Source organism: Vespula pensylvanica, chromosome 1, assembly GCF_014466175.1.
Source record: "Vespula pensylvanica isolate Volc-1 chromosome 1, ASM1446617v1, whole genome shotgun sequence".
In the NCBI taxonomy this organism is placed as follows: Eukaryota; Metazoa; Arthropoda; class Insecta; order Hymenoptera; family Vespidae; genus Vespula; species Vespula pensylvanica.
The window spans coordinates 1,249,804-1,274,365 of NC_057685.1; the positions used below are offsets into that span (position 1 = coordinate 1,249,804).

At 34.8% G+C, this 24,562-nt stretch overlaps 1 protein-coding gene and 1 long non-coding RNA gene across 2 annotated transcripts in view; both read right to left on the bottom strand.

Annotated features, from left to right (window-relative positions):
* LOC122630551 (disks large 1 tumor suppressor protein-like) overlaps positions 1 to 15,543 on the bottom strand; it is a 263,281-nt gene extending 247,738 nt beyond the window's left edge. The window contains 1 exon segment of the mRNA XM_043815157.1: positions 14,917 to 15,543. Coding sequence (XP_043671092.1) covers positions 14,917 to 15,433 — 517 coding nt within the window. The 5' untranslated portion in view covers positions 15,434 to 15,543.
* Positions 15,544 to 16,164: 621 nt separating this feature from the next.
* Positions 16,165 to 24,562, bottom strand: part of LOC122630568 — a 90,460-nt gene continuing 82,062 nt past the window's right edge. The window contains exon 3 of the long non-coding RNA XR_006327519.1: positions 16,165 to 16,801. This is a non-coding gene — a long non-coding RNA (uncharacterized LOC122630568). The remainder of the gene's footprint in view (positions 16,802 to 24,562) is intronic.

Below are 24,562 nucleotides of genomic sequence, written 5' to 3' on the forward strand. Positions count from 1 at the left end.
CTCTCTCTCTCTCTCTCTATATATATATATATATATATATATATATATATGTCTCTATCTTTCTCTATCTCTCTCTTGCTTTTCCATCTCTTCTAGTTTCCGCTCTCACCATCTTTCACAACTTCCTCCTCCGGCAATTAGCCATCTTGGCAAATCGACGAAGTCAACGGCGGGTAGACGACCGTCGTTGTACCCCCGGTACTCGCTTGAAATCATGCCAAAAGACTTAATGCGCTCCTTGCATCGTCGGATGAGCCTAATTATTCCGAATGAATTTCCATCCTTCACCGAGAGAGAAAGAGAATGAGATAGATAGAGGGAGAGAGAAAGAGAGAGACGTTTATCCTTCTCCGATTTTCAAGATTTCCGTTTATCGCGTTAAAGATATTTGACAATTCTCGAGACAGGATTTTCATTTGTATATATAAACGTATATATAAACTTTGTTTATTTTCTCTCGAGTATCTACATATCGAATATTGAAAGGTCACGGATCCAATGTATTATAGTTTCTTTAATACGTTATATTCTGCGTATATGTGTACGTTGAATATTCGTCCGTTCGATCGCGGTATTATTTACAATGATCTCGTAATAAACTCTTTTGTCGTGGTATAGAACGTTGGCATAACGAGTAAGCCTTAATTAGATTTGTAATTAGTTGCGAGAGAATTGCCTACCAAGCGGAATAGTGTGTAGAAATGAAGGGAGAAGGGGGAGAAGAGCCGCGAGATGTTAAAGAGAGGATAGGGATGGGGTTGGAGGTGAGAGGGGTGATGATGGTGGTCGTGGTGGTGGTGATGGTGATGGTGGTAGTAGTGGTATCATAGCAACACGAATAAAGTAACGACCGATCGGTGATAACGAAGTTACGCGTACCGATAATCGACATCGATCGGCGCTTGTGATTCTCTTCTTCTTCGAACTTTAAAAATATATACAAAGAAGAAATTTGTTTTTTTTTTTTTTTCTTTTTCTTTGAAAGAAACGAAAATTACGAAGAAGAAAGAGAAAGAGAGAAATTGCGATCTGTAGGAGAGACTCGAAAGAAAAAAAATTTCACGTAGTAAAGTTTATCGGTAAACGATAAAAGTAAAGAAAAAGGTACTATTACGACGTTATATTACGTTGGCCGTTATATTCCAAGTTCGTTGACGCGAAAGAACAGGAGGTAGGTATTTTTTGAACGAACGCCAGAAGACGGGCCTGGGTTGGCGCGAAACTTTCAAGTTGGGCGAGGAGAAACGGGACGAACGGGCGTTGGTTGTAAGCGAGCTTTAATATATTCCATGTAACTTCGTACGTAAGAACGTAACCGATGGCTGAACAATGAAACTATATTTCTTATCCACGAGTTCTTGTGGTAAAACGAAAAGAAAGAAAAATTTTTTAATTTCCTAGAAGCTTTTCCAATTCGATGAATTTCGATATAACGAACTTCGACGATATTTTTATTTTAAACGACAAACTGATCGAATTGATGAGAGAATTATCTTCTATAATTTAAGAATCGTTGTAATTTAAAACTCGTGACAATTACGTATAATATTATATTTATATATAGATATATTTTGTCATATATAATTTTATTTATAATTTTAATTTAATAATATAATTTCATATATATATATATATATATATGTATATTGTTCGTATAATTCTTTTGCAACGTTTGAAAAAATTATTACGTTAAATCGCTTAGACTTCTTTTCATCTTCTTTTTTGTTTTCCTTTCTCAATCCCTGGTGACTCCCTTAACTTTCTTTCAGCCTGCATTCTTTATGCAAAAATAAAAAGAAGAAGGAAGAAATACAATTTATAACTCTTATACGATTCGACCTGATAATTTCTCCGACCATTGCAGGAAAACTTCGAAATCGTCGTAACTCCACTAGAGAACGTTTTCGACTCCACGTTCATAGGATATTTTCTACTTGTTTAGATCCCTACAACTTATTTTCAAAGTTTCTACAGACCGTTCATTTATTATACTGTGTATTATATAATATATACTTTTTAGTTATATCCTACATTGTACAATAACATATATATACATACATACATACATACATGCATACATACACATATACACATATACATATATATGTATATATATATATATACACCTTTTCATTAAACACGAAATCTTTCACTCTAATAATTATCTATAGAATAGGGAATCTAATGATATGAGTAATAACAGGTCTCTATTCGATTAAATTAGGTGGGTACATTTTAAGTAGACATCAAGGAAATTTCCCTCGAAGGCAATTGAGACGGAATTAAGGTACTATCTCTCTCTCTCTCTCTCTCTACCTCTTGTAGAAGCTCATTCGCGAGGCTAAGACTTCCAGCGAATACTAATCGATATGCCCCTATATCGAAGTTCGCGCGAAACTCGTAACAGCTTAGTTACCTTCATATTAGAAGCGTTATCGGCAAACAATTATCTCGCTCGAATTATGCAGCTCGTTCACTTTGTATTAAACTGTGTATTTCTATTTCTATTTATTTCTCTCTCTCTCTCTTTCTCTCTCTCTTTCTCTCTTTCTCTCTTTCTTTCTCTTTCGATCGACCAGTGGCAAGAGAAAGAAAGAGAAAGAGAGAAAGAAAGAGCAAAAGCTCTTCTATTTTAATTAACTTTCTTTCTCGTAAAACGTATGATACAGTGAAACGTACCAGGTGAACAAAATCCGTCGAAATAATTTTAATTACGTCCTGCAGTTGGACGATAAGTCGACATTAAAAATATAACGACAACGTTGAATACGATGCGCACGTTTTGAATCTGAGAAATGATGAAAAGGAGTATCATGCTCTCTTTATATACAAGAGATTATAAATTAAAATGCGAAATGTTTATATATCTTTTAGCAGGTTTCTTTCTTTCTCCATCCTCGTAAATTATTTTGCAAGTTTCTAGGCGTAGTAATAATTACGCTATTTGTGCAGAAACTATCGTACAAGTCCAACGACGACAACAACGATTACAACGGCGAAGGTAAAGCTCTACTTAACTATCTAACTATCTATATGAGACACTTAAAATGCATATGCCGAACGTTAAGATCGACTGATGATAATAATAATATAGACGGAAGGATGGCGTTAAAATTCACTCGAGCAAGCATGTTCGTTCGTTAACGAATCAGGGAAGGTAACAACGATGGGGATCGATTTTATCGGTATAGGATCATTAAATCGTTGGTCGACGTAAAACGATAGATAGAGTTTGGCAAGGTAATCGCATAAAATTTTAATCGATGCTTTTACGTGTAAATCGGTGAAATTAAAATCCACCATGCGGCTTTTGCCCGTTCGTCGTCGTGTCGCAGCTAAAAAATTGCTATCGACAACTTTCGTCAGCATTCACAACCATTTCACCATTACCTATTTCGTTTTATGGAAATATTTTACTCGATTGATTAAAATATTTTTTATAAAGCGTCGTCTTTGTTCAAAATAGACCGAAAAAAAAAAAAAAAACACCAACAGAAGCATTAGCATTAGTTATCATCGCGCAGTTAGTTATTCTTCTTACTAACAAGTTATTAAATTTCTTTGTGAAACGATTTTGTGTTAGATTTAAGAAATTAGTTTCTAGAAGATCGTACATACGTACATTAGATACATACATACGTATCTACATACATATATACATACATATACTTATTTCGCTATCTAATTTTGATAATCTCGATGGGAGGTAATAAGAAGCGTGCTATGCATCTCGATTGCAGAGGGGAATTCCTTAATTAAATGTGTGATAATTAAACGTGCGCTTTTACATCCGACAATAGATTCCTTATTTTCTTTCCTCCTGTCCTTTGTCTCGTTCAACTATAATAGGATTTTATTTTATTTTATTATTATTATTCTTTTTTTTTTTCATTTTTTTTTTTTTCATTTTCATTTTTCTTTTTTTCTCCTTTCCACGTTCACCAAACCTGTCGCATAATCCGATAAACGTGACCGGCATCCTAAATGGATTGCTACCTTTATCAAGAACGTCACTTTCAACGAAAGACGAACGTAACTAGTTTTTATCGACGTGTCGTTGAATACGATCATTTCCATAAAATTTAGTCGCTTAATTAAATATGTTTAAAACAAAAATGGACGAATAGAAAAATATGAAAAGTCGAAGAAACGTAAACCAACATTTATCATAATCTAAGTATTTAAAATTCAATGTAATTTTTGTTTGTTCGTTTGTTTTCTCCCTTTTTTCTTTCTTTCTTTCTTTTTCCGATAACCGTAATGACGCGAGATGATGATCGATCTTCAGTTTATGTATCCTTAAGATGAAGATCCAGCTGTCATCGCAAAAACTATCGCGGGAAATGATCAAGTCTAATAGTCGACGTAACACGCGGGACAAGATAAATGGAAAGGTCCAAGCCATGCTCGTTGTATATCTCGAACCCATTGAAGGAACGATTTATCAGAGCTTTCGTATATTTATTATCGAACGACCTTTCACATCGACGGCATACCGAGGGTACATAGATATCTAGAGTCGATTTCTGCGGTCGAAAGACTGTATATCGAATACGTTTATCTCCCAACATAAGTAAGTAAATATTCGAATTTGAGATACTTAACATTTTTGTTTAATTCAAGATATTTCACATTCTCTTTTCTAATTTTCTATATCATCGTTATCAAATATATTTATTTTTCGTTAAACCATAGCAACGATGATCTCGTTCTTAACGATATTTTCCAAACAACGATCGAATCTAATTTTGTTTTTTTTTTTTTTTCTTTTTTTTAATTACAAACAAATATACTCATAGATACGTATACATTACCTAAACAAAAAGAAAAAAAAAATAGACAAACGCGTTGCGGTATAACGATGACTAAATAATACGATAAGATGTTTTCGTTTAACGTTTTCATAAGTTAGTAAATAATACGATGGGAGGAGAGCGAGGAGGATGGAAAAAATATCGATTCGATTTGATTCGATTTGCCTTGCTATTTCGATAGAAATTTTTACGAGCGGTAAAAAGAGAACGAGAGAACGAGGAAAGAGATACCACAGTGTGTACTTTAACGGATGCAATAATTTCGGCGGTAAAGTTGTTCGACGACCGCAGAAAACGATTTCGTGTTTTCTCTTTTCCTCCTTTCCGTAGCTTCCCTTTCTATCGCTCTTTCCTATCATCATTTCAGATTATAACGAACTTTCTATCGGAAGACTACAACGTTCTATCTAAGACTATAACGTATGTATCACGAAAGAGGAAAGAGAAAAGAGGGTGCGAAGGATGGTTCATGAAAAGGGTCCTATGAACGATGTGTTCTTTTCTTTCTTTTTTCTTTCTCTTTTTCTTATCGTTTTGTGTCTCTTTTTATTTTTCCAAGCTGACACACAATAAGAGGATCAACCTGCTGCTAATATCACGTGCAGCACATTTAGCGATAACAAAGACGGTAAATCATTGTCTCGGGTCATTCGTGACACAACCGATTGGAAGTAAGGTACGAGTTTCGTAGGGTGGTTTTATCATTCCCATGGGTATACTTTACGAACTCGAAAGTAAAGGGGGTATAAAGGGAAGAAGTATGAAAGTGAGAAAACTCGTTTAGCTTCTTTTCACGATATTTTAGATCAATCCATTTCCATTTTTTTTTTTACTACCTCTCTCTCTCTCTCTCCCTCTCTCTCTCTCTCTCTCTGTCTTATTCTTTATCTCCTTATATATATTTTATATATATAATTTTCTATATATTTTTCTAAATATATATATGTATAAATATATATAATATAATATATAAATAAATAAATATATATATATACATACAAGTAATATAAAATAAACTGAAAATTTGTGATATATATATATATATATATATATATATTCCTCTTTTATCCTCCATTACTCATAAATCTACCTCCTTTATCTATCCTTCTATTTTCATTTCATTCCTCCTTCCTTCTTTTTCCTTCAAAACTTAATTCAAGAATCAAAATCCAAGAATAAATCGTACGATCGTAACGTTCTATGACGTGATAGATTAATTATTACCACTGATCTATACCATTCATAAAGACAAAGAAAAACGGTGGAAAATGAAAATAAAGAAAAAGAAATAATAAGAAGAAGGTATAACGACGTAAACGAGAGTACGTAGAACGATGAGTATCAAACCGAACAGAGTGGAGGTGGACGGCTTGATGGATAATAATAACGGCAGGTGCATTACCCATCGTGTTCAATACCCAATCGAATGCAAGATGATGTAATTGAACGAGCAACGTGCACTGCATCGCGAATTGCAATCAACGGCAAAAGGTATAGAGCTTGTGCTTCAGCGCGTGTACAGAAATTCGTTAGAGTAGCGATGCTGATTGTGTAGACTGTAGATGGTTGGCTGTTACTACTACTAATACTACTACTACTACACTACTACTACTACTACTACTACTACTATTTCTACTGTTGCTACTGAAATGGTAATAGCGTAGGAAGATAGAGAGAAAGAGAAAGAGAAAAAGAGCGTGGACACGCTCGAAGCCTCGAGTAATCTCGCCGATGTTCACCGGGTCCCTTTTAATTTTTCAAGTAATACCCAACACCGTTTTGCGCCCGAGTATCGTCAGATCTTTTGATGTTCCAACGTTCGTCCATTAAAACTACTAGAAAAGTTGGAATTCCAGTACGCGTGGTATCACGCAAAAAGCTTTCCTGTCGTGTATTCTCATTTTACCGCATTACAATTAATTCCAATTCTTGCTACTTACGAAGGTTTTTTCCTTTTTCTTTTATCTTTTCTTTTTTTTTTTTTTTTTTTTTAAATTGTTCTATTATATATTCTGTAATGTAAAATTGCACTGGATAAATAATTTTATTTCGATCGATCGTTAATATTCGTTGAAAATCAACGATCCTATTAATATCCTAATCAAATATCATTGATCATCGATGAAATAATTAATAATATTCCATATGATTAATTTATTAAAATAAATTAAACTTACTTTGAAATTGTAAGTTTATAAACTAGTTAGTTTAGTTACGTTAGAAATTACGATAGTAAAGCTAACAGGAACAGGATTGATCATTGTTAAATCTTACCAATCGTTTTGAGAAAAATAATGGACGTATAAATCCGAACGAAGGTTCGAAAGGTTCAGAAAATAGTCGACGAACGAATAGATACGATGCAAGTCATATTTTTCATGTAGAGCTATCGAAGTCCGAAGAAAGGAGGAGAGTCGAGGATGGGAAAAGCAAGTCGAGTAATCTCACTAATGCTTCCCCTATGTAGTATCTACTCAGGATCCGTTTGAAAAAAGTAGAAGAGATGCGTGTGGTATCGGGCATTCCCTTAAAATGCGATAATGGATCGGACGTTTCTCTTATTTTTGTTTCCCTTGTTCGTTTGTTTTTTTTTTTTACTTTTTCTTTTGACATTCTTTTTTTTTTTTTTTTTTTATTTGTTTTTTTCTTCACAATATATCTCTCTCTCGATAAATCTTCGATTCATCATTTTTTCCGTATAAATGCAATGATCTTTTTATTGATGCTTCTTTTCGATCATTTTGTAATTTTATTATACCAGTATAATAGTTATTAGTAACTATGTACGTATGTATAATATGTATATATATATATATACATATATATTTTTTTTTCTTTTTTCTTTTTTTTCAATCATTTTGTTCTTTTATTACAAGTATGTATATATATGTGTATATATATTTTTTCTTTTTTATTTACACTATATATATGTATATATAATCTTTAATAGCGGTAACAACCATTCTCTTATTTTCTCATAGCTACTACAGGGATAACAGGAATGTTTTTATAAACGACCATTGCACTTCTGTTAAATGACATCCCATTTTCTTTATTGTTGCGCTCGAGTGCCTCTCATACCAACCCTCGGGAAAGAGGGTGAGTTACGTTGAGCCTGTATCGTAAAGTAATTATTTAACGAAATATTTGAACGTCCGTTCAACGTATCGCATCAATTTACGATCATAATTTTAAGAGAAATGTTTCGAAAAAGAAAAAGAAATAAAGAAAAAGAAAAAAAGAGAGAAACTTTCAACTCATTAATTAAGCAAACGTTTTATTTTAAAGATTTTCGTAAACTTTTTTATAGGCTTTCTTGAGGTTTACTTCCTCCCTTTTAGATTTCTTTTTCGATTCTCGAAAGAAATCACTGAGGAGGCCTGAAATTGTCGAAACTTTCTGATCTCTGGTCGAAGTTTCGTTCGAGTAGAATGATCGTCCTCCCTAGGATCGAAAAGTGGTTCTCATCGACTTTTCCAAGGGAATCCATAGAAGGTCTAAAATCCAGAAGTATCCTCGAACTCCACTCCATCTTTCCCGTACTCTTCCGAGAACTATTCGTGTTAGTAAAGGAAAGCGAGAAAATCGTATAGAACCACTTCGTCCGCCATTCAAAAATGTTTTTTCATGGAAAGTAGTTCTTCCTGGTAGAACTCCTTTTAAAATTGAATTGGTACGCGAACGAAAGAAAAAGATGAAAATAATAAGGTCTATCCTAATGCTTATCTCTGTGTTTAACGAGGACGATAAAAAGAAAGAAATGAAAAAGAGAAATGAGAAAAAAAAACGGGGGGGGGGAGGAAGGAAAGAAGAGGAAAAAGGAAAAGAAAAAAAGAGAATTATTTCATAGGACCTGAGAAAAGTTGACAAAGCCATTGATGGAACTTAGTACCTTTGGTACAGCGTTATTTGAACGCGCGCGCTCGCTTGTACCCGCCAGCTCGTTGTCGTATCTCGAAAACGTAATCACGTCAGCTAAAAAGAGAGAGAGAGAGAGAGAGAAAGAGAAAAAAAGAGAGAAAGAGAAAAAGAGAGGTGCCATCGGAGCTTTCGTCCTATCTGGTGCCGGACAAAAGAGGAAAAGAGCTTTTGAGCGATCATGCATAATACTTTTCGCGTCCCCACAAAGATCGCTTATTTGCGGTGAAATGGAGAAAAGTGTTGTGACGAGAGAAAGGACAACGGGGTCAATACGTTTCAACAGGTTCGGTTTTCTTTGTTGAGAACATCGACGAAACTCGACAAAGAGGAACTCGTCTCGTAGGAAGAAGGTCTGAGAGAGACCGTCTATTTCGCTTTACAATTTCGCATTGAAAATCCGTGAAATGGCACGACCGTGATAAGAAGATCGGGTTGGAATATTAAATTCACCTATGGAGGATTGAATAATATTTCTTTTTTTTCTTTTTTTTTTTCTTTTCGTTTTCGTTTCTTTTTCTCTTTTCTTTTATTTTTTTTTTTTTCTTCTTCCCTTTTTTTTTACGTTCGTTCGTATGTTTTCCTGGCTTTTCGTAGTCATCACCGATTTTCGCGTTTCTCTTTTTCTCTCTCTCTCTCTCTCTCTCTCTCTCTCTCTCTTTCTTTCTCTCTCTCTCTCTCTCTCTCTCTCTCTCTCTGGTTATTTAAAGTTCGTATACAATCGGAGATAATATGTACGTGTGTGTATGTATTATGGTTTAATTATTGATCGGTACAATGTTCTTTTTCATATGAAAGAGAAAAAAGGAAGAAGAAAAAAAAAAGTGGAGAGAAAAACAGAGAAAGGAAGAAAAATATTCTAAATGAAAGAAGATAAAAGCCGAATAACTTTTGGTACGCGAATTACGCTCCGGCGCGTTTCATTGCGGCTATCGCTGAACATCAGAATTTTCTGCGGCGCTTAAAAGTCCTGAATCTTCATTAGAGTTAATTACCGAATGTACGTGTCGCATTACGAAGGTAGAACAATACGGAATAAAGAGAATGAATTTATTCGTAGTCACAACGAAATTAATGCGATATCACGAACGTGAGTGAATTTCAAAAACATCTAAGTACGTATTGTTAACATGTATACTATCTATATCCGTAGATACCTTTATATGCAAATTTCAATGAATTTTATCATTGGAATAACTTTAACGAGATTCGAGGTCAAAATTTGACTTTCTTTGTTTCTTCCTTCCTTCCTTTTTTTTATTTCTTTTCTCGAACTCAAGTAGATAAAAAAAGAGAAAACTTTGTAAACTTCTTAAAAAAAAAAGCACACACACACACACACACAAAAGTACAATTTCCATTATATTATATACGAGTACAACGAAATTTCGTCGTGACATAATATTAAAAGAGACCCATGTGAAAATTCGCGTTAAGCGGAGCAAGAAATTATGCCTATGAAAAAAAAGTGGCTTTCGAACGAATTTTTTTTTTTTCTTTCCTTCTTTTCTTTTCTTTTCTTTTCTTTTCTTTTTCTTTCTTTTCTTTTCTTTTCTTTCTTTCTTTCTTTCCTTCCTTTTTCTCTCTCTTTTTTTTTTTTTTTTTTCGTAACCAGATCCAAGTAATGGCCATTGCGTGCTTAATGTACTCGGAAAGTTCGTATTTCCGAAGTACCCTTCAGCCAATCTCGGAATCGGGGCAGAAAGTTCTGCCTCAACGTGGGGTGATCGCTCGTGCGTAAGACGTTCAAAACGAAAAAGCTCGTTCTCGCTTACTCGCGGGAAAATTTTTGTGTTAACAAAAAAACGCGTAAAATTCTACCGCTAAAAAGGAATACGTATATAGCGATAAGAATTTTTACGTTAGCTATAATACACGAATTGTATTGTTCGCTCAAGAAATATTGCCGGCAAGTTTGAATATAAAAATAAAAGAAATCGTGAATTTCATTTTCGAGAAATATTAACAAAAAAGAAAAAAAAATGAAAAAAAAATTTATATATATATATATATATATATATATATATATATAGGACAATCTCGCAATTGTTATCAAACTTCAAGCTCTCAAATTCGATTTAATCTTATGTATATTTCTTTTTTTCTTTTTAAGATAATAAAAATATACATACGTTATATATCTTTAACGATGTTTAATCAACAAATTATTTTCTTTGACCGCGAAATGTCTGTCGGAAAAATATTTCGACGAGAAACCAACATGAACATGGTGCATACATAAATACGTACGTATTTACATTACGTATATAAAAGAGAATCTGAGATACAAAAAAAGAGAATGTACACTGTACATATATACGTATGTACGTACTTACATACGTACATACTTATTTACGTGTACCTTACCGTATATCCAAGTAGTTGGAAAAGTTCAGTCTATAGTACGAATCTAAATTAAAATCGGATGAAGCTTTGAGGTTTGTTTTTTCTTTTATTTTTCTTTTTTTTTTTTTTTTTTACTTTTTTTTTCTTCTTTTATTTCTTTCCAACCAAGAGCGCTTTTGCTTTCCTTTTTGAAAAAATTATTCCGAAGAAAAAAAAAAACAAAAAACAAAACAGGAAAAATAACGATGAATAGTTATATGACACCGGATAGAATTATGATCTATTTTGCATGTATATAAGATACAAAGAGATATAGAAAATCAAAATGGCGGCTAAATCTTTAATGAAGTCGGTAAACTGAATCTTAATGAGTCTTTCATTAATAATGTGCAAGAGAGAGAGAAAGAGATAAAGAGATAGAAAACAACATGAAAATACAAAAGGAATACTAATTTGCAGGCAATAACGCGTGACGTAGGCGACACAGGTGGCTGCTAATTTGCAGATCGTTTCTTCTAATTATCCTCATTATCAGCACGTAATGCCGATGCGACAGGTGTTTCCGTTTCATTTGTTGCGTGTTGCTGTTTTCTTTCTTTTTTGGTTTTTTTTTTTTTTTTTTATTATTTTATGTTCTTCTCTCTTTTTTTTTTTTTTTGTCGGAAGACACCGAAACTCGTGCACTTTGGTACTCGTGTAAAGTACAGAATCGTGATAAAAATTGTATTTACAAATTGTATAATAAAACACGAACGGCCTCTTAACTCTTTTTGTTTTACTTCGTCGTCATTGTAGTCATCGTCGTCGATAAAATTATTCGTTCTTCCCACGAATTAAACTCGGTCATTAATTAGTACCAGCTACGAGCGTACTCACGCACGCAACGAAGTGGCTTTTTGCCGATCGCAATAAGCCGCAATAATTTCTCGAAATACGTACAACGTAATTGCTATGGCAAATTGTAAATTACAAATCATTGTTAACACGCGTCGTCGCAGGAAACGATAAAATCCCACTTTATTCGACATTATCCCTCGTACTTTACCCTTTAATATATTACACCTACGTTTTTATTTATAAAGATTGCTGTAAATAAAAAAATCTTGAAAAAGATTTTTAAAGAGAAAGAAAAACGAAAGAAAGAACATGTAACAGAAAAATAAAGATCAATTATAAATATATATATATATAATATAATATAATATATATATATTAAATGTATATAAATAAATATAATTAAATCGATTATCTCGAAAAATTAATTCCCTTCGATGATCATAGTAATATGGATTATAGTAATATCAACATAAGACAAAGTCTATTTCATCGAGCCTATTTATATAAAGTCTATTTATATTAATTAATATTATTTATATTGATACTACACACTTTAATATATAATAACACTTACGTTTTTATTTAAAAGATTGCTCTAGACAAAAACATGTTGATTGCGTCGAAAAAAGAAACAGAAAGAAAAAAGAAAAAAAGAACATCAAAACATCGAAAAAAAGAGAAAACAGAAAAACAAAGATCAATTAAATCGATCGATTATCTCGAAAAATTAATTCCTTTCGATGGTATTATATCAATATAAGACAAAGTCTATTTCATTGGTTTATCGTTTTTGTCGAAACTCGCTACGTGATTCACTTCCCTTGAGATCGTATGAGAGAAAGCCCGAGGCACGAAATCGAGCTTCAACGGGGTAGTAAAAGGGGAAGAATGGAGGAGGAGGAGATTGAGAGAGAGAGGGGAGGAAGGATGATAAACTGAAAACAATACGAAGGTCGACGTTTGACCGCGCAGAACACGATCATGCTTTCAGCTTATGGTTTAAAGCTTTAAAGCGTCGCTCCTGATAGCTTTGAGTCGAGCGGTACACTAGCAAGAAAACTATTTCATAACTAGGTCGAGCAGCGTGCAGACTCGTTCGTTCGGGAGAGTTCGTTGTCGGATGAAGAAGAAATGGAGTTTGGGGGGTGAGAACAAGGAGTTACGGGGGTGAGGGTAGGTAGAAAGAGGAGAAATGAAAAAACAAAAGGAAAAACGTCGAAGGAAGAAGAATCTTGGCTCATGGCAAACTTTTCTTTTTCTTTTTACTTTTTTTTTTCTCCTTTTATCTTCTTCTTCTTCTTCTTCTTCTTCTTCTTCTTCTTCTTCTTCTTCTTTTTTGTGTGTGTGTATGTATTTGAATCTTGAATTTTAATAATTCCCTTTTCTTTTTTATATCTCGATCTTATCCCCGCGATATTTAATGGATTAACTTATCGAAGAAATTTTTGCATATATTTTACATAACTGGTGAAAACTTTCGGCGACATTGCGTGTATAATTTAATTAGAGAAATATCAAAGTTTCGAATTCCAGATGAAACGTGAATCAGTTTTCCGTTTCTTTTTTCGACTTTTAACTACGTCGAAGAAAAGAGAAGAAAGGAAAGAGAAAAAATAAAAAAGAGAGAAGAATAAGGAGGACCTTATCGGTAAACATTTCTAATATTCCACTTAGGATTTTCTTTTTGAAAAAGATACGAATTAGAGGAGCTGGTATTTTTGTTCGAGAAAGGATCTCATCCTTCAGAGAATTTCAGTTGTGTTTAGAATAGTATTGGGGACTTGAAAGGGACAATAAAGAAGGATCGAAAAACGAATCGCAACGCGCTAACGGTTTCTTATCGCTAAACGTTAAACTCGCACGTTGATACTAATTGCATTGCATATGTTTGTATATATATGTCACGAAGAAGTATGGTTTGGCTTTTGTCATGGGATTTGCACTATATACACTATAATCTTGATTCTTCTCTTTCTATATCTCTTGAATGGAACCATTTCGTTCGGTCTCTCGTTTTTTTTTTCTTTTATTATTATTATTATTATTATTATTATTATTATTATTATTATTATTATTATTATCATTATCATTCCCTGCAAAAGCCCAAACGCAGATGAATGGTATCAAAATTTAATGCAAATCGTTGGTACGAATTTTCAGATCGAATTTCTTTTTCTTTCTTTTCTCTTCTTTCTTTTTTCTTTCCTCTTCTTCCTCTTCTCCATTCCTTTTTTCCATTGCTCTTGCAGCTTTTTTTTTCTCTCTTTAATACCAAAGTGACTTTCGCATTCTTTCCAAGATCGAAATGGACACTATCTATCTTCCCTTTCGTGACTCTCTCATAAATTCGAGAAACTTGTAGCAGTTACTTTATCTGTTCGATTCGATTCAGCGATATGATTCCGGCATATTGCACGAACTCGAGGACGAAACTTTCTCGAATACGCTTTGGGTATCATAATCGTAGTTTGGCTACGTAGAAAAGCTACGAGATCGGAATAATATGTCGCTCATTTTGAAACTAATAGGAGTACGAGTAGATTTGAGCAAGTGGAAGAGAGGACAATGGCGAACGTCGAGTTTAAACGAATTGAACTTTCCTCGACTTAACGAGAATACCCGAAGCGAGAAGGGTCAGCGTCGCGTCTATTCTCGAATATTTCTACGGCGACGAGTCGGTAAACCGCTCGTTTCCTTCTCGGATAGAAGTTCGATGTGGTTTTCGACGTCTTTCATGCGATAAAATCGAACTCACTCGAAACCACCGTTGTGATTTCAAGTTTATACCACGGGGGAAGGGAAAAACTTTTTCAATTTTGCGATCTATTATTTCGTTTCATGCATGTAAAAAAGAAGATCGAGTAAACACGTGAACGTTGGATACCAATAATAGTTGCCAATTATAATCGATTCTCGATTTCGCCATTCGAACATTCGTCATTCGAATCGAATATTCGATCGACTCGGATATTAATTATGATTTTATATTATAATATGGTACCTTCTTTGGCCTGGACGTATCCGTGAACCTCGCAATAGCTGCCAGCTGGACCAGCAGCACCTGGTGTATCCAGAGTGTAAAGCGTGTTGGCCGAAGACGTGAGAACATCATCGGGTGTATGAATAAGACTGGTTGCCTGCGACAACGTACGTTGCTGATGACGTTGTTGTTGTTGCTGTTGCTGCTGCTGTTGTTGCTGCTGCTGCTGCTGCTGCTGTTGTTGTTGTTGTTGTTGTTGTTGTTGTTGCTGTTGTTGTTGTTGATGTTGATGCTGCGAATGCTGCTGAAGCTGATGCTGTTGTTGTTGTTGCTGCTGTTGCTGTTGCTGATGTTGTTGCTGGCTGGCGAGCATCTCCTCGTGTCGGCACTTTGAACAACGACGCATCTCCGAACGAACTCGCAGCAGCCAGACCATGCCGAAGAGTGCCATAGCAACCTCGAGTTCCGTTGACCTCGATGGATGCTTCATGCTCGCTGAATCAAGCACATCGAGGCTCAACGAGCCAACGCGACACATATCACCGATCTCGCGACCGATCGCTCGCCGATTTGCGAGTCTTCTCGCTTTCTATAAAAAACGTGATGCGATACGTTTCCGTCCTTCCTCCCTTTTCCTTTTTATTTATTTATTTATTAATTTATTTGTTTACTTATTTATTGTCCCTTTACTATACATATATCTTTATTCGATTATTCTATCACTTTTGTTCTTCAACGTATTATACTTGTTTATTGCGCTACGATTTTTATCTCTGAAAATTTTCTGGTAAGCACATTCCTGGCAGTGTTCACGGTATCAAAGTTTAAGGAAGTCCTTTATTTACAATCCTGTATGAGTTGCCTTGCTTTAACCTTAGTTAAGTTTCACTAAATTTGAAGCGTTTCCTGTAACTTCTTACGTTCCACATCAAAGTACGATAGTCGTCTTCGCCGTCTAACGAGGATTCTCTACGTAAGCAGGAACTTTGTTAAGCAACAGGATGAACGATGAAACCATCGGGATTGGTAAACCGCGAGTAGATCGTTCGTCGTAGTAACTTCGTCGATCTCAACGAATCGAAGGCACCAAGGTTTCTTCTATTCTTCGATTGGACCCAAAAGAAGTTACGATGTTTCTCCCTGTTTATCTTATTCTTTAAAGGAGAAGAAGGAAAATAAAAAAAGCAAAACGTTTCTTTACGATCGATCGATGGATCAAAACTCTTATTCGTTCCGCGCGTTAATAGGAACAATCGACGACGACGACGACGACGACGACGATCAGTTGAATTTTTCGAGTTTGATTAATCGAATTACATTATCACCGTTCAATTTCTTGCAATTTTCTTTTTCTCTCGACTTTCATCTTTCGACTTTTCACGTGTCATCCAATTCTTGGATAACTCGGAACGGTTCATTGGCTCGGACACTGTCGTCATTTTCCGGTACACCACAACAATGCCAGCAACGTTTCTATTGAAAAGGATACTTCTGAATCCCTTGGTCCGTACGCATGAGTGGTGAGAGGGGTCACCTCGACCACCTCCACGTCTACCACCACCACTACCAACCACCAACCACCACCACCATCACCACTACTATCACTACCACCACCTATCAGCACTACCACTATTACTAGCAGCAGTACTCTAACCTTCGTTCTTTTCCGGTTTCTTCCTTGGACAAAAGTGTCCAAAGTTCGTTCGAATTCGCGATATCGCGAGCCTTCTTCTTATTCGTATTCTTTTTCTTCTTCTTTCTTCTTTTTTCCTTTTTCTTTCTCTTTTTCTTGGTCCACTTCGATGCACCAGGGATTTCGTAAGCAGTGAATAAAAGTTAACCCTTCTCGTCTGCTTTTTCGAAAGAAGTTTCACTTTCCAGCCTCTTCGTTCAATCTTATATCCGCCTGGAAAAGTATTCGTACAGAGAGAAAGAGAAAGAAGATAGAAGAGAGAGAGAGAGAGAGAGAGAGAGAGAGAGAGAGAGAGGAGGTGCCAATCTGTTACTACTGTTGCTACTGATGCTGCTTCTTCTCTTCGTCGTGAAGGCCCTCTTCGAGCTTAGCCTGGCAGCGTTGCAGTACTGAAAGATTACACTCCAACGAAAACTCTCTCTCTCTCTCTCTCTCTCTTTATCTCTCTCTTTCTCTTTCTTTTTCTCTTTCTCTCATACCCTATCTTTCTCTGCATCTCTCTCTTTGTTTCTGTCTCTCTTTGTCCATCTGTCTCGGTGTTTACCTTTCCGAGTTTCCTTTGGGAGAATTTTTCTTCCTTTTCTTTCTTTCTTTCTTTCTTTCTTTCTTTCATGTTTTGTCCTCATCTCTCCTTCTTTCTCTATCTCTGTCCGTCTTTCCGTCTCTCTTCATCTTTCGCAAATATAAACGAATAATCATCTTCTTAAAAGTAGACGATCTATGACTCCGAAGAACTTTTCATTGTTTTCAGAGACTTTAAACGTTCGAATTAAACGTATAACGAGATACGCGGATCGAGACTCTCGGCAGGGGTGTAAGGGATGGGATAGGGGTAGGGAACTGAAAGGGATGAGAAGAAAGAGAATAATATCTATTATTCTTTGATTTCTAGAAACGTAGAAGGAGGACGTAACCGATTTGCATCATTAGGAACGAGTATAAAGTTTAAATGCGAATTCGATTTTATCGAATTCGATCGTCGAAAAGAAAACGAAGAAAATTCAGATCTTCACCTTTTTAACGTCGTCCACTGTTAGAAATGAATTCAAATTGAACGACAATGATCTTGAATGCGAATTGTTCGTTGGGAAGAAAAAAAAAAGAAAGAAAGAAAGAGAGAGAGAGAGAGAGAGAGAGAGTTTGCTAAAAGTTCAGAGATCGGCTTTGCCTTTGACGGAAAGGAAAAGGAAAGAGACGAGAAACGAAGGAGATTGGACGAGGGTAAATTGCAACACGAAAGGTGGAAAAGCTTTCTATGTGTGTCTGTGTGTGTATATGTATGTATACGCGGGCGTATATATGCGTCTATGTGCGTATCCTACATGTGTATGTGTTTTCGAGTATCGCTGGCACTCGTACGCCCAAACGCGAAAGCCCGTGTCTCGCACGTACGTGCAGCAATTAAAACTTGGCTAAATCCTATTTCATATCCTACTCACTCTCGACGTCTATTCCCTGGCTATCACTTTCTATCTATCCATCTATCTATCTCTTTCTCTCTCTCTCTCTCTCTCTCTCTCTCTCTCTCTCTCTCTCTTTCTCTCTTTCGTGCTATCCCCAAGTCTATTTATCCATTGGCTCGCAAAGGCAAAATCTAGTTACGTTTCTCGGAAACCTTTCGTTCGATAAACTTTTATCAAGAAATTTCGTTGGAACTATCAAACGGAAGCTTCTTTCCCTCTCGTGATCTCGCACGAAAACTATTTGGAAAAAGCTTTCTCTATTTCTCTGTCTGTCCCATATCAGAGAGCAACGATCGAATGATAGAACTATCCTTTCCGAATACAATTCATTAATTGATCAGATCACTTTGGTAAAACGTAGAGGAAACCATAGAAGGTTATTACTTCGTCGGTAGTAGGTACATACATAGAAACTCCTATTGCGGATAACTGATTGTGAGAAAAGCATCGCGACGATATATTTCATGAGAAAAAGAGTAAATATAGAAGAAGATAAAGAAAGAGAAAAATAGATAGATAGAAAGAAAGAAAGAAAGAAAGAAAGAAAGAAAGAAAGAAAGAGAAAGAGAGAGAGAGAGAAAGAGATATCGGACGTAGACGAAAATCCCGACAAATTTAAACGTTATTGTCGGAATGTAATCCCCGAAATGGAAACTTTTACCGGCGTTTACTATTATCAGAAATATGGGATGGTACGGAGCCGACTGACAAAAAAAGGAACGTATTTCAATGGATATAATTCAGGTACATTAGGAAAAGGAAGCAATTATGAATTTTCTGGCAGTGGATAGCAAGCGATCCAAGATAATTAAATGGAAGCAACGTCTTCTTTCTCTTCATCTTTTCTCGACCTTATTTCCGCTTGCTTTTTCTTTTCTTGCCCCATCCACGATTTTATCTTTCACCGACCGTTTCGTATCCCTTCACCCTCGATCTTCCTAATCTACTCGCTCTACCTTCTTCCTCCTCCCCTCCCACCACCCACCCACCCACGTTACCACCATCATCACTACCAACACTCTCTTCTTTCCACGTCTGGAAACTGCTAGAACGCATAGCACGTGAACGAGGATCGGAGTTGGAATTCTCTGATATTTACGAGCGCTTTTGAGGGCGCGTTGCAATGCGAAACCGACCATGCTGATCCTTCGAACGGCGCGTATGCGAGTGAACGATCGTTGAAATACCACGTCGTTGATGGATAGAGGAAGCATTCGATTCTTGCGTGGTCGATCCTACGATCGAACGTTTTGCTTGAATTCCCGAATATTTCGCACTCACGGCTCGATCAGAAATGTCTTGTAATATCTGTATAAATCGTATGGATTTTTAACATAATATGATTTAAATGTGTGTGTGTGTGTGTGTGTATGTTATTTTATCGAGAGTTTATTTTTATGTACAGATAAAAGTTTAAACATTATGCTTGAATTTTTTGATATTCGAACACTCATGGCTCGATCAGAAATGTTTTGTAATGTCTGTATAAATCGTAAGAATTTTTAACATAATATGATTTATATACATATATATAATTTTATATTTATTTATAATTTTTATATATTTGATATATCTATCAAACATTTATTTTTATGTACGAGTTAAAATATTCGAATTTTCAACATAATATGTTAATTATATATGTATATATATATATATATATATATATATATATTAATGTGTATATATATATTATTAATGATTTTTAATTATTTAATATACCCATAGATCGTTCATTTTTATATACAAAGAAACAATCATATTATAACGTAATATTTTTAATTACGAGAAAAGAAAAATACACACAAGGATGTTCCAAATAAAATTACTCGTTTTTGTAGCTCGTGCGTTAACGAACCGTCGAGTTTTTGGGTCAGTAGGGTAGTGCCCTTATCGTGACAAAAATAGAATCGCTAGATTCCATGCGGCACAGATTTGTTCGGTAACCTTTGGAAAGGAAATTATTCACAGTGCGATGACCGACAAAGAGCATTGTTTCGCGTTTGTTGTCCATCCACGGTGTGTACCCTAATCGTACTAGATTATGCTAGTCCTACACAGAAAGCTTACACGCTCGAGAGACGGAAAGACGACTGAGAGTTCTGTGATTAACTTTGCATCGTCCTCGTTTTACTTTGGAACAATTACAAAAGGAAACTTGTATCGTGTGTAAGTTTTATAATAGATCTCTCTCTCTCTCTCTCTCTCTTTTTCTCTATCATTCTGTTTCTCTCTGTTTCTCTCTCTTTATCTTTCTTCCTTTCTCCCGTTATTTTAATTATATAGAAGACAGTTTTAATCGGTGTATCATATAACTACATTTTTTCTTCGAAGCGTTGGCTTGAAATAAATTTATAATATTGCTCGTTATTGTGCATAATTAAATGCAATGAATGGATAAATCTTGATAAATAAATTTATATATATATATATATATATGTATGTATGTATGTGTGTATGTAGGTATGCAGGTGTTATTTAAGCGAAGAACAATAAAGCGTTTATCGATATTCACCGAACGATTACTTCCATAGTGGATTTTCCTGAGAATAATTCCAACGGAATATACGAAACAATTAAAACGATTTGATTCATCCATTCACGCTATTGTAGATAACTCGGGTAACATTGGTAGACGTATATACGTTCGAAGAATCCAATCGTTAAAATTTCGATTTTACTTAGAAATCATATTATACGATTCATATTAAACCAAACAGATATATGATAATATATATATATATATATATATATATATATATATAATAAAATTTTATTTTATAATATATATAAATATAAAATATTACTATGTTCACGTTCGAACGATCGAATCGTTTATAAATTGTAATCGATTCGATGAGCATCTTTACCGAACGTATGTATCCAGGAAGCTAGGAAACTCTCGAAACTTTATCCATATAGGCGAAGTAGGTACTCACTGAACTTTCGACGTTCGTGATTCGAATCTGGTTCACATAGAAACGACTTCTTAGCCACGTCGACGACTTTAAATTTTAATCGTAAATCGCTCGTATGACGTATTATTACATCCTACGAAGAATCTCGCAAAATCGTTCCCGGAGATATAAGATGAATAAAATTAACAATTTTTTTTTTATCGCCAAAGGATAATGCCATTCATTAACGTTTCGACGAGAAATTTACTTTTTTTCAATCGTAACCAATCCGCCATTAATTCTCATAAAATTAATTAATATATAATTTCTTTCTCTTTATATTTATACAAACCGAAAATGTCGGGGTTATTAAAATCGTAATATTTTCAAATACATTGTTCTTTTTTTTTTTTTCTTTTTTTCTTTTTCTTTTTCAAGAGCGAGACAACGTACGGTCGTGATAAACAATGCTCCACTCATTAGGAAAGACAATGCAAAACGGGTTCGCGTTAAAAGGCAAAAGCTTTTCGGCTTTCGCGATGACGATGAGAATTCAAAGCAGTATAACGCTAGTATGGGTCAGTGGTATCGAGCGAGGAATAAATTGCACCTGTCGAAATTCCCTGGAGCAGATCCACCCACTCTCTGATCCCTCTCGCTACTACACCATCACCGCACCCCATGTACGAACCACTAATAACGGACTCTCGACGTTTACGATTTTTGTTTATTTTTCGAGCTCGCCCACACGTACCGCCTATCTCTTTTTCCTTTGCGTTTACCATTTTTTATTTTGTTTTGTTTCGTGACTATTTTTTTCCCTTCTTTTTTCCCTCTCTTTCTCTTTTTATTTTATTTTATATTTTTCTTTTTTTTTTTTCTTTTTGGATCGTCTCTCTCCTTCTTTTTTTCTCTCGAATTAATGCATAACGACGATGACAACGTTACGTCGTTTCAATTCAAATTTTTTTTAATCTTTCTCTCTCTATCTATCTATCTATCTATCTATCTATCTATCTATCTATCTTTGTTATTCTTTTTACTATTAATTATAAAAGTTAATAATAAATTCTAGGTAAGTATTTGAATATGGAAAATATTTTCGAGAATAGATTATGTCAATTTAAAGAACGCAGCAATAAACAAAATGAATATCTATTATCTATTTTATTAAAATTTTATGATAAAAAGAGAAACGTAAAGATCGAACGTGTTCTCTTTCCATCTCTCTCTCTCTCTCTCTCTCTCTCTCTCTCTCTCTCTCTCTCTCTCTCTTTCTCTTGTTCTTTACGACTATTTGCTTCGCCGACTGTAATAGTCGCAAAGGAGAAACAGTTATGTTCGCTCGATTCAGCACGATTTACCACGGAAACGTGCCACGGGCGCCACGTTTCGATATTATTTCCAAGTGGAAATAATGGACATCGTAAACTGCCTATTTGGCTCATCGCCGTTTCAACTTGGTGAATTAGTTTTTGAACCTCGATTGATTTTTTTTCTCTTTTTTCGTCTTTATGTATATATATATATATATTAAATGTCGAGCTTAGAAACGACTTTCGAAGAATCGAATTAAAAAGTCGAAGGAGAGTCCGGGAACATTTTTAATGACACGAAGTTAAACGTCTTCTTACCGAGAGACGATTAAAATTCACTTTTATACGAATATTACGAAAAAAGAATCATGAATATTGATAAGGTTAATTCGCCGGTGGTATTATCAGCTCGTCCTTTTACCGTGACTCTTTTATCGTGAAGAAGTCCAAAGAAAATGAGTAAAACGAAGAAAAAGAAGGAAAATAAGCGGAGGGATGAAAAATTGCAGATCTTACGAAACGAAAGATCACTTTTAGAAATTTCATAAAATTTCGTTCTAAATCGAACGATCCCGATGGGAAAGAAAGGTCTCGTTTTGTGGATTTTCCAAAGTACCATCATACACTTTCGAAGATCTTTTGCGATCTAATAAAGAAAAATTGTCTCGTGCGATGGTCTTAAAAAAAGGAATAAAATTTTTTTATGCCTTACGATATAACAGTTACGATATAAAAAGGAATCTCTCCCCCCCCCCCTCTTGCAAATTCTTCGATGATGATTACATTTTTCAGGGGGGAGCGAAAAAAAATAAAAAAGAAATAAAAAAAAAAATAAAGAAAGAACGAACGAATAAAAATATAAAAGAATAAAAAAACAAAAAAAAAAAGAAAGAAAGCTTGAGATTCGCGAGCACGCCAAATGAAAATGAGCATCGTAGCAAACTCGTAGTAAACTCATAATCTTAATACTCATATATGAATCGTAAATCTATTTTACTTAGAAAAGATTAAAATGTTGGTTTCATTATAAAACGAAATAAACGAAACGACGATAAACAAGCTGTGCTTTCAAGTTTTTCCAAATAATGAAATGTAATTACTTTTCTTTCTTTCTTTCTTTCTTTTTTTTTTCGAGAAACACGATGAAACGAATAAAAAGACATAGAGAGCTTTGTTACTTTTATCCCGAAGGATACGTGCCCGAAGAAAGTTTACGGTCTAGAAATCCAAAGCTCGTTCGTATGTACGGACGGCCGCGACCGGGTAATGAAATTTACAAGATCCCAACGGCATGAGGCTCCTCCGCGTCTTGGCTCATTAAGTTTGTTACTTCTATTACTACGACTTTGTGCCTCTAAACGAAGTTTCTACGGTTACGTATCCATCCTTCACCGTGGTGAATTATGTACCAACGATGCTTTATTACACGAACCACCTCGCGTCCGCCAATTTCGTTAATATCATCAAAATTTCATCCGGCTGGGAAACGACGAAAAGTTTAAGGGAGGGGGACATTATATATATATATATATAATATATATATTATATATTACGCATACATTCGTATGTATGTATGTATGTATGTATGTATGTATGTATAATGAAGAAAGCTGCGTTGTCGTCGGACGAAAGCTTTTAATAGTATTACTCGACGATTAAATTTCATCCGCAGTTTCGAAACAGTTTTCTAACAAAATTTCTGAAAATTTCTCGATGAGAGAAAGAGAAAAGTAAAATTTTCAGTGCAGAAGTGTTCCTTGAGCTTTCTGACTGTTCGAACAATTCTACCATGGCGGATTAATTAATTTTCCTATGTAAACGAAGTTATTCTTCTCCCGTTTAGAACGTATTAAACGTGAATGATAAATATCAAAGAACGTTCTTTTTCTCCTTTAACTTCTTCTTGCTCGATCGAACGAAAATCGATGAAAATCGTCAACGATTTCCTCGAAACAATATTATATTATACCATTGATATATCGAAAGAGAAATTTTATAGACGTTATACGCTTGAATTAATATCGATCGCGAAAAACAATATAAACTTTGATAGAGGCAGGCAGATTTTACGAAATATAAACGACTCGCACGCACATGCATTCTCATATTTTCGATCGCGTTGTCGATATCAACGAAAAGACAAAACGATAATAAAACAAAGAAAAAAGAAACAAACAAACAAACAAACAATTAACGAAGACATAAAGAAAATATGTAGAAGAATCAATATGATTTTTGCTTCGAACATTTATCTCGTGTTCTCGGAATGATAATTCAGAATTTATCTCGAAACGTATA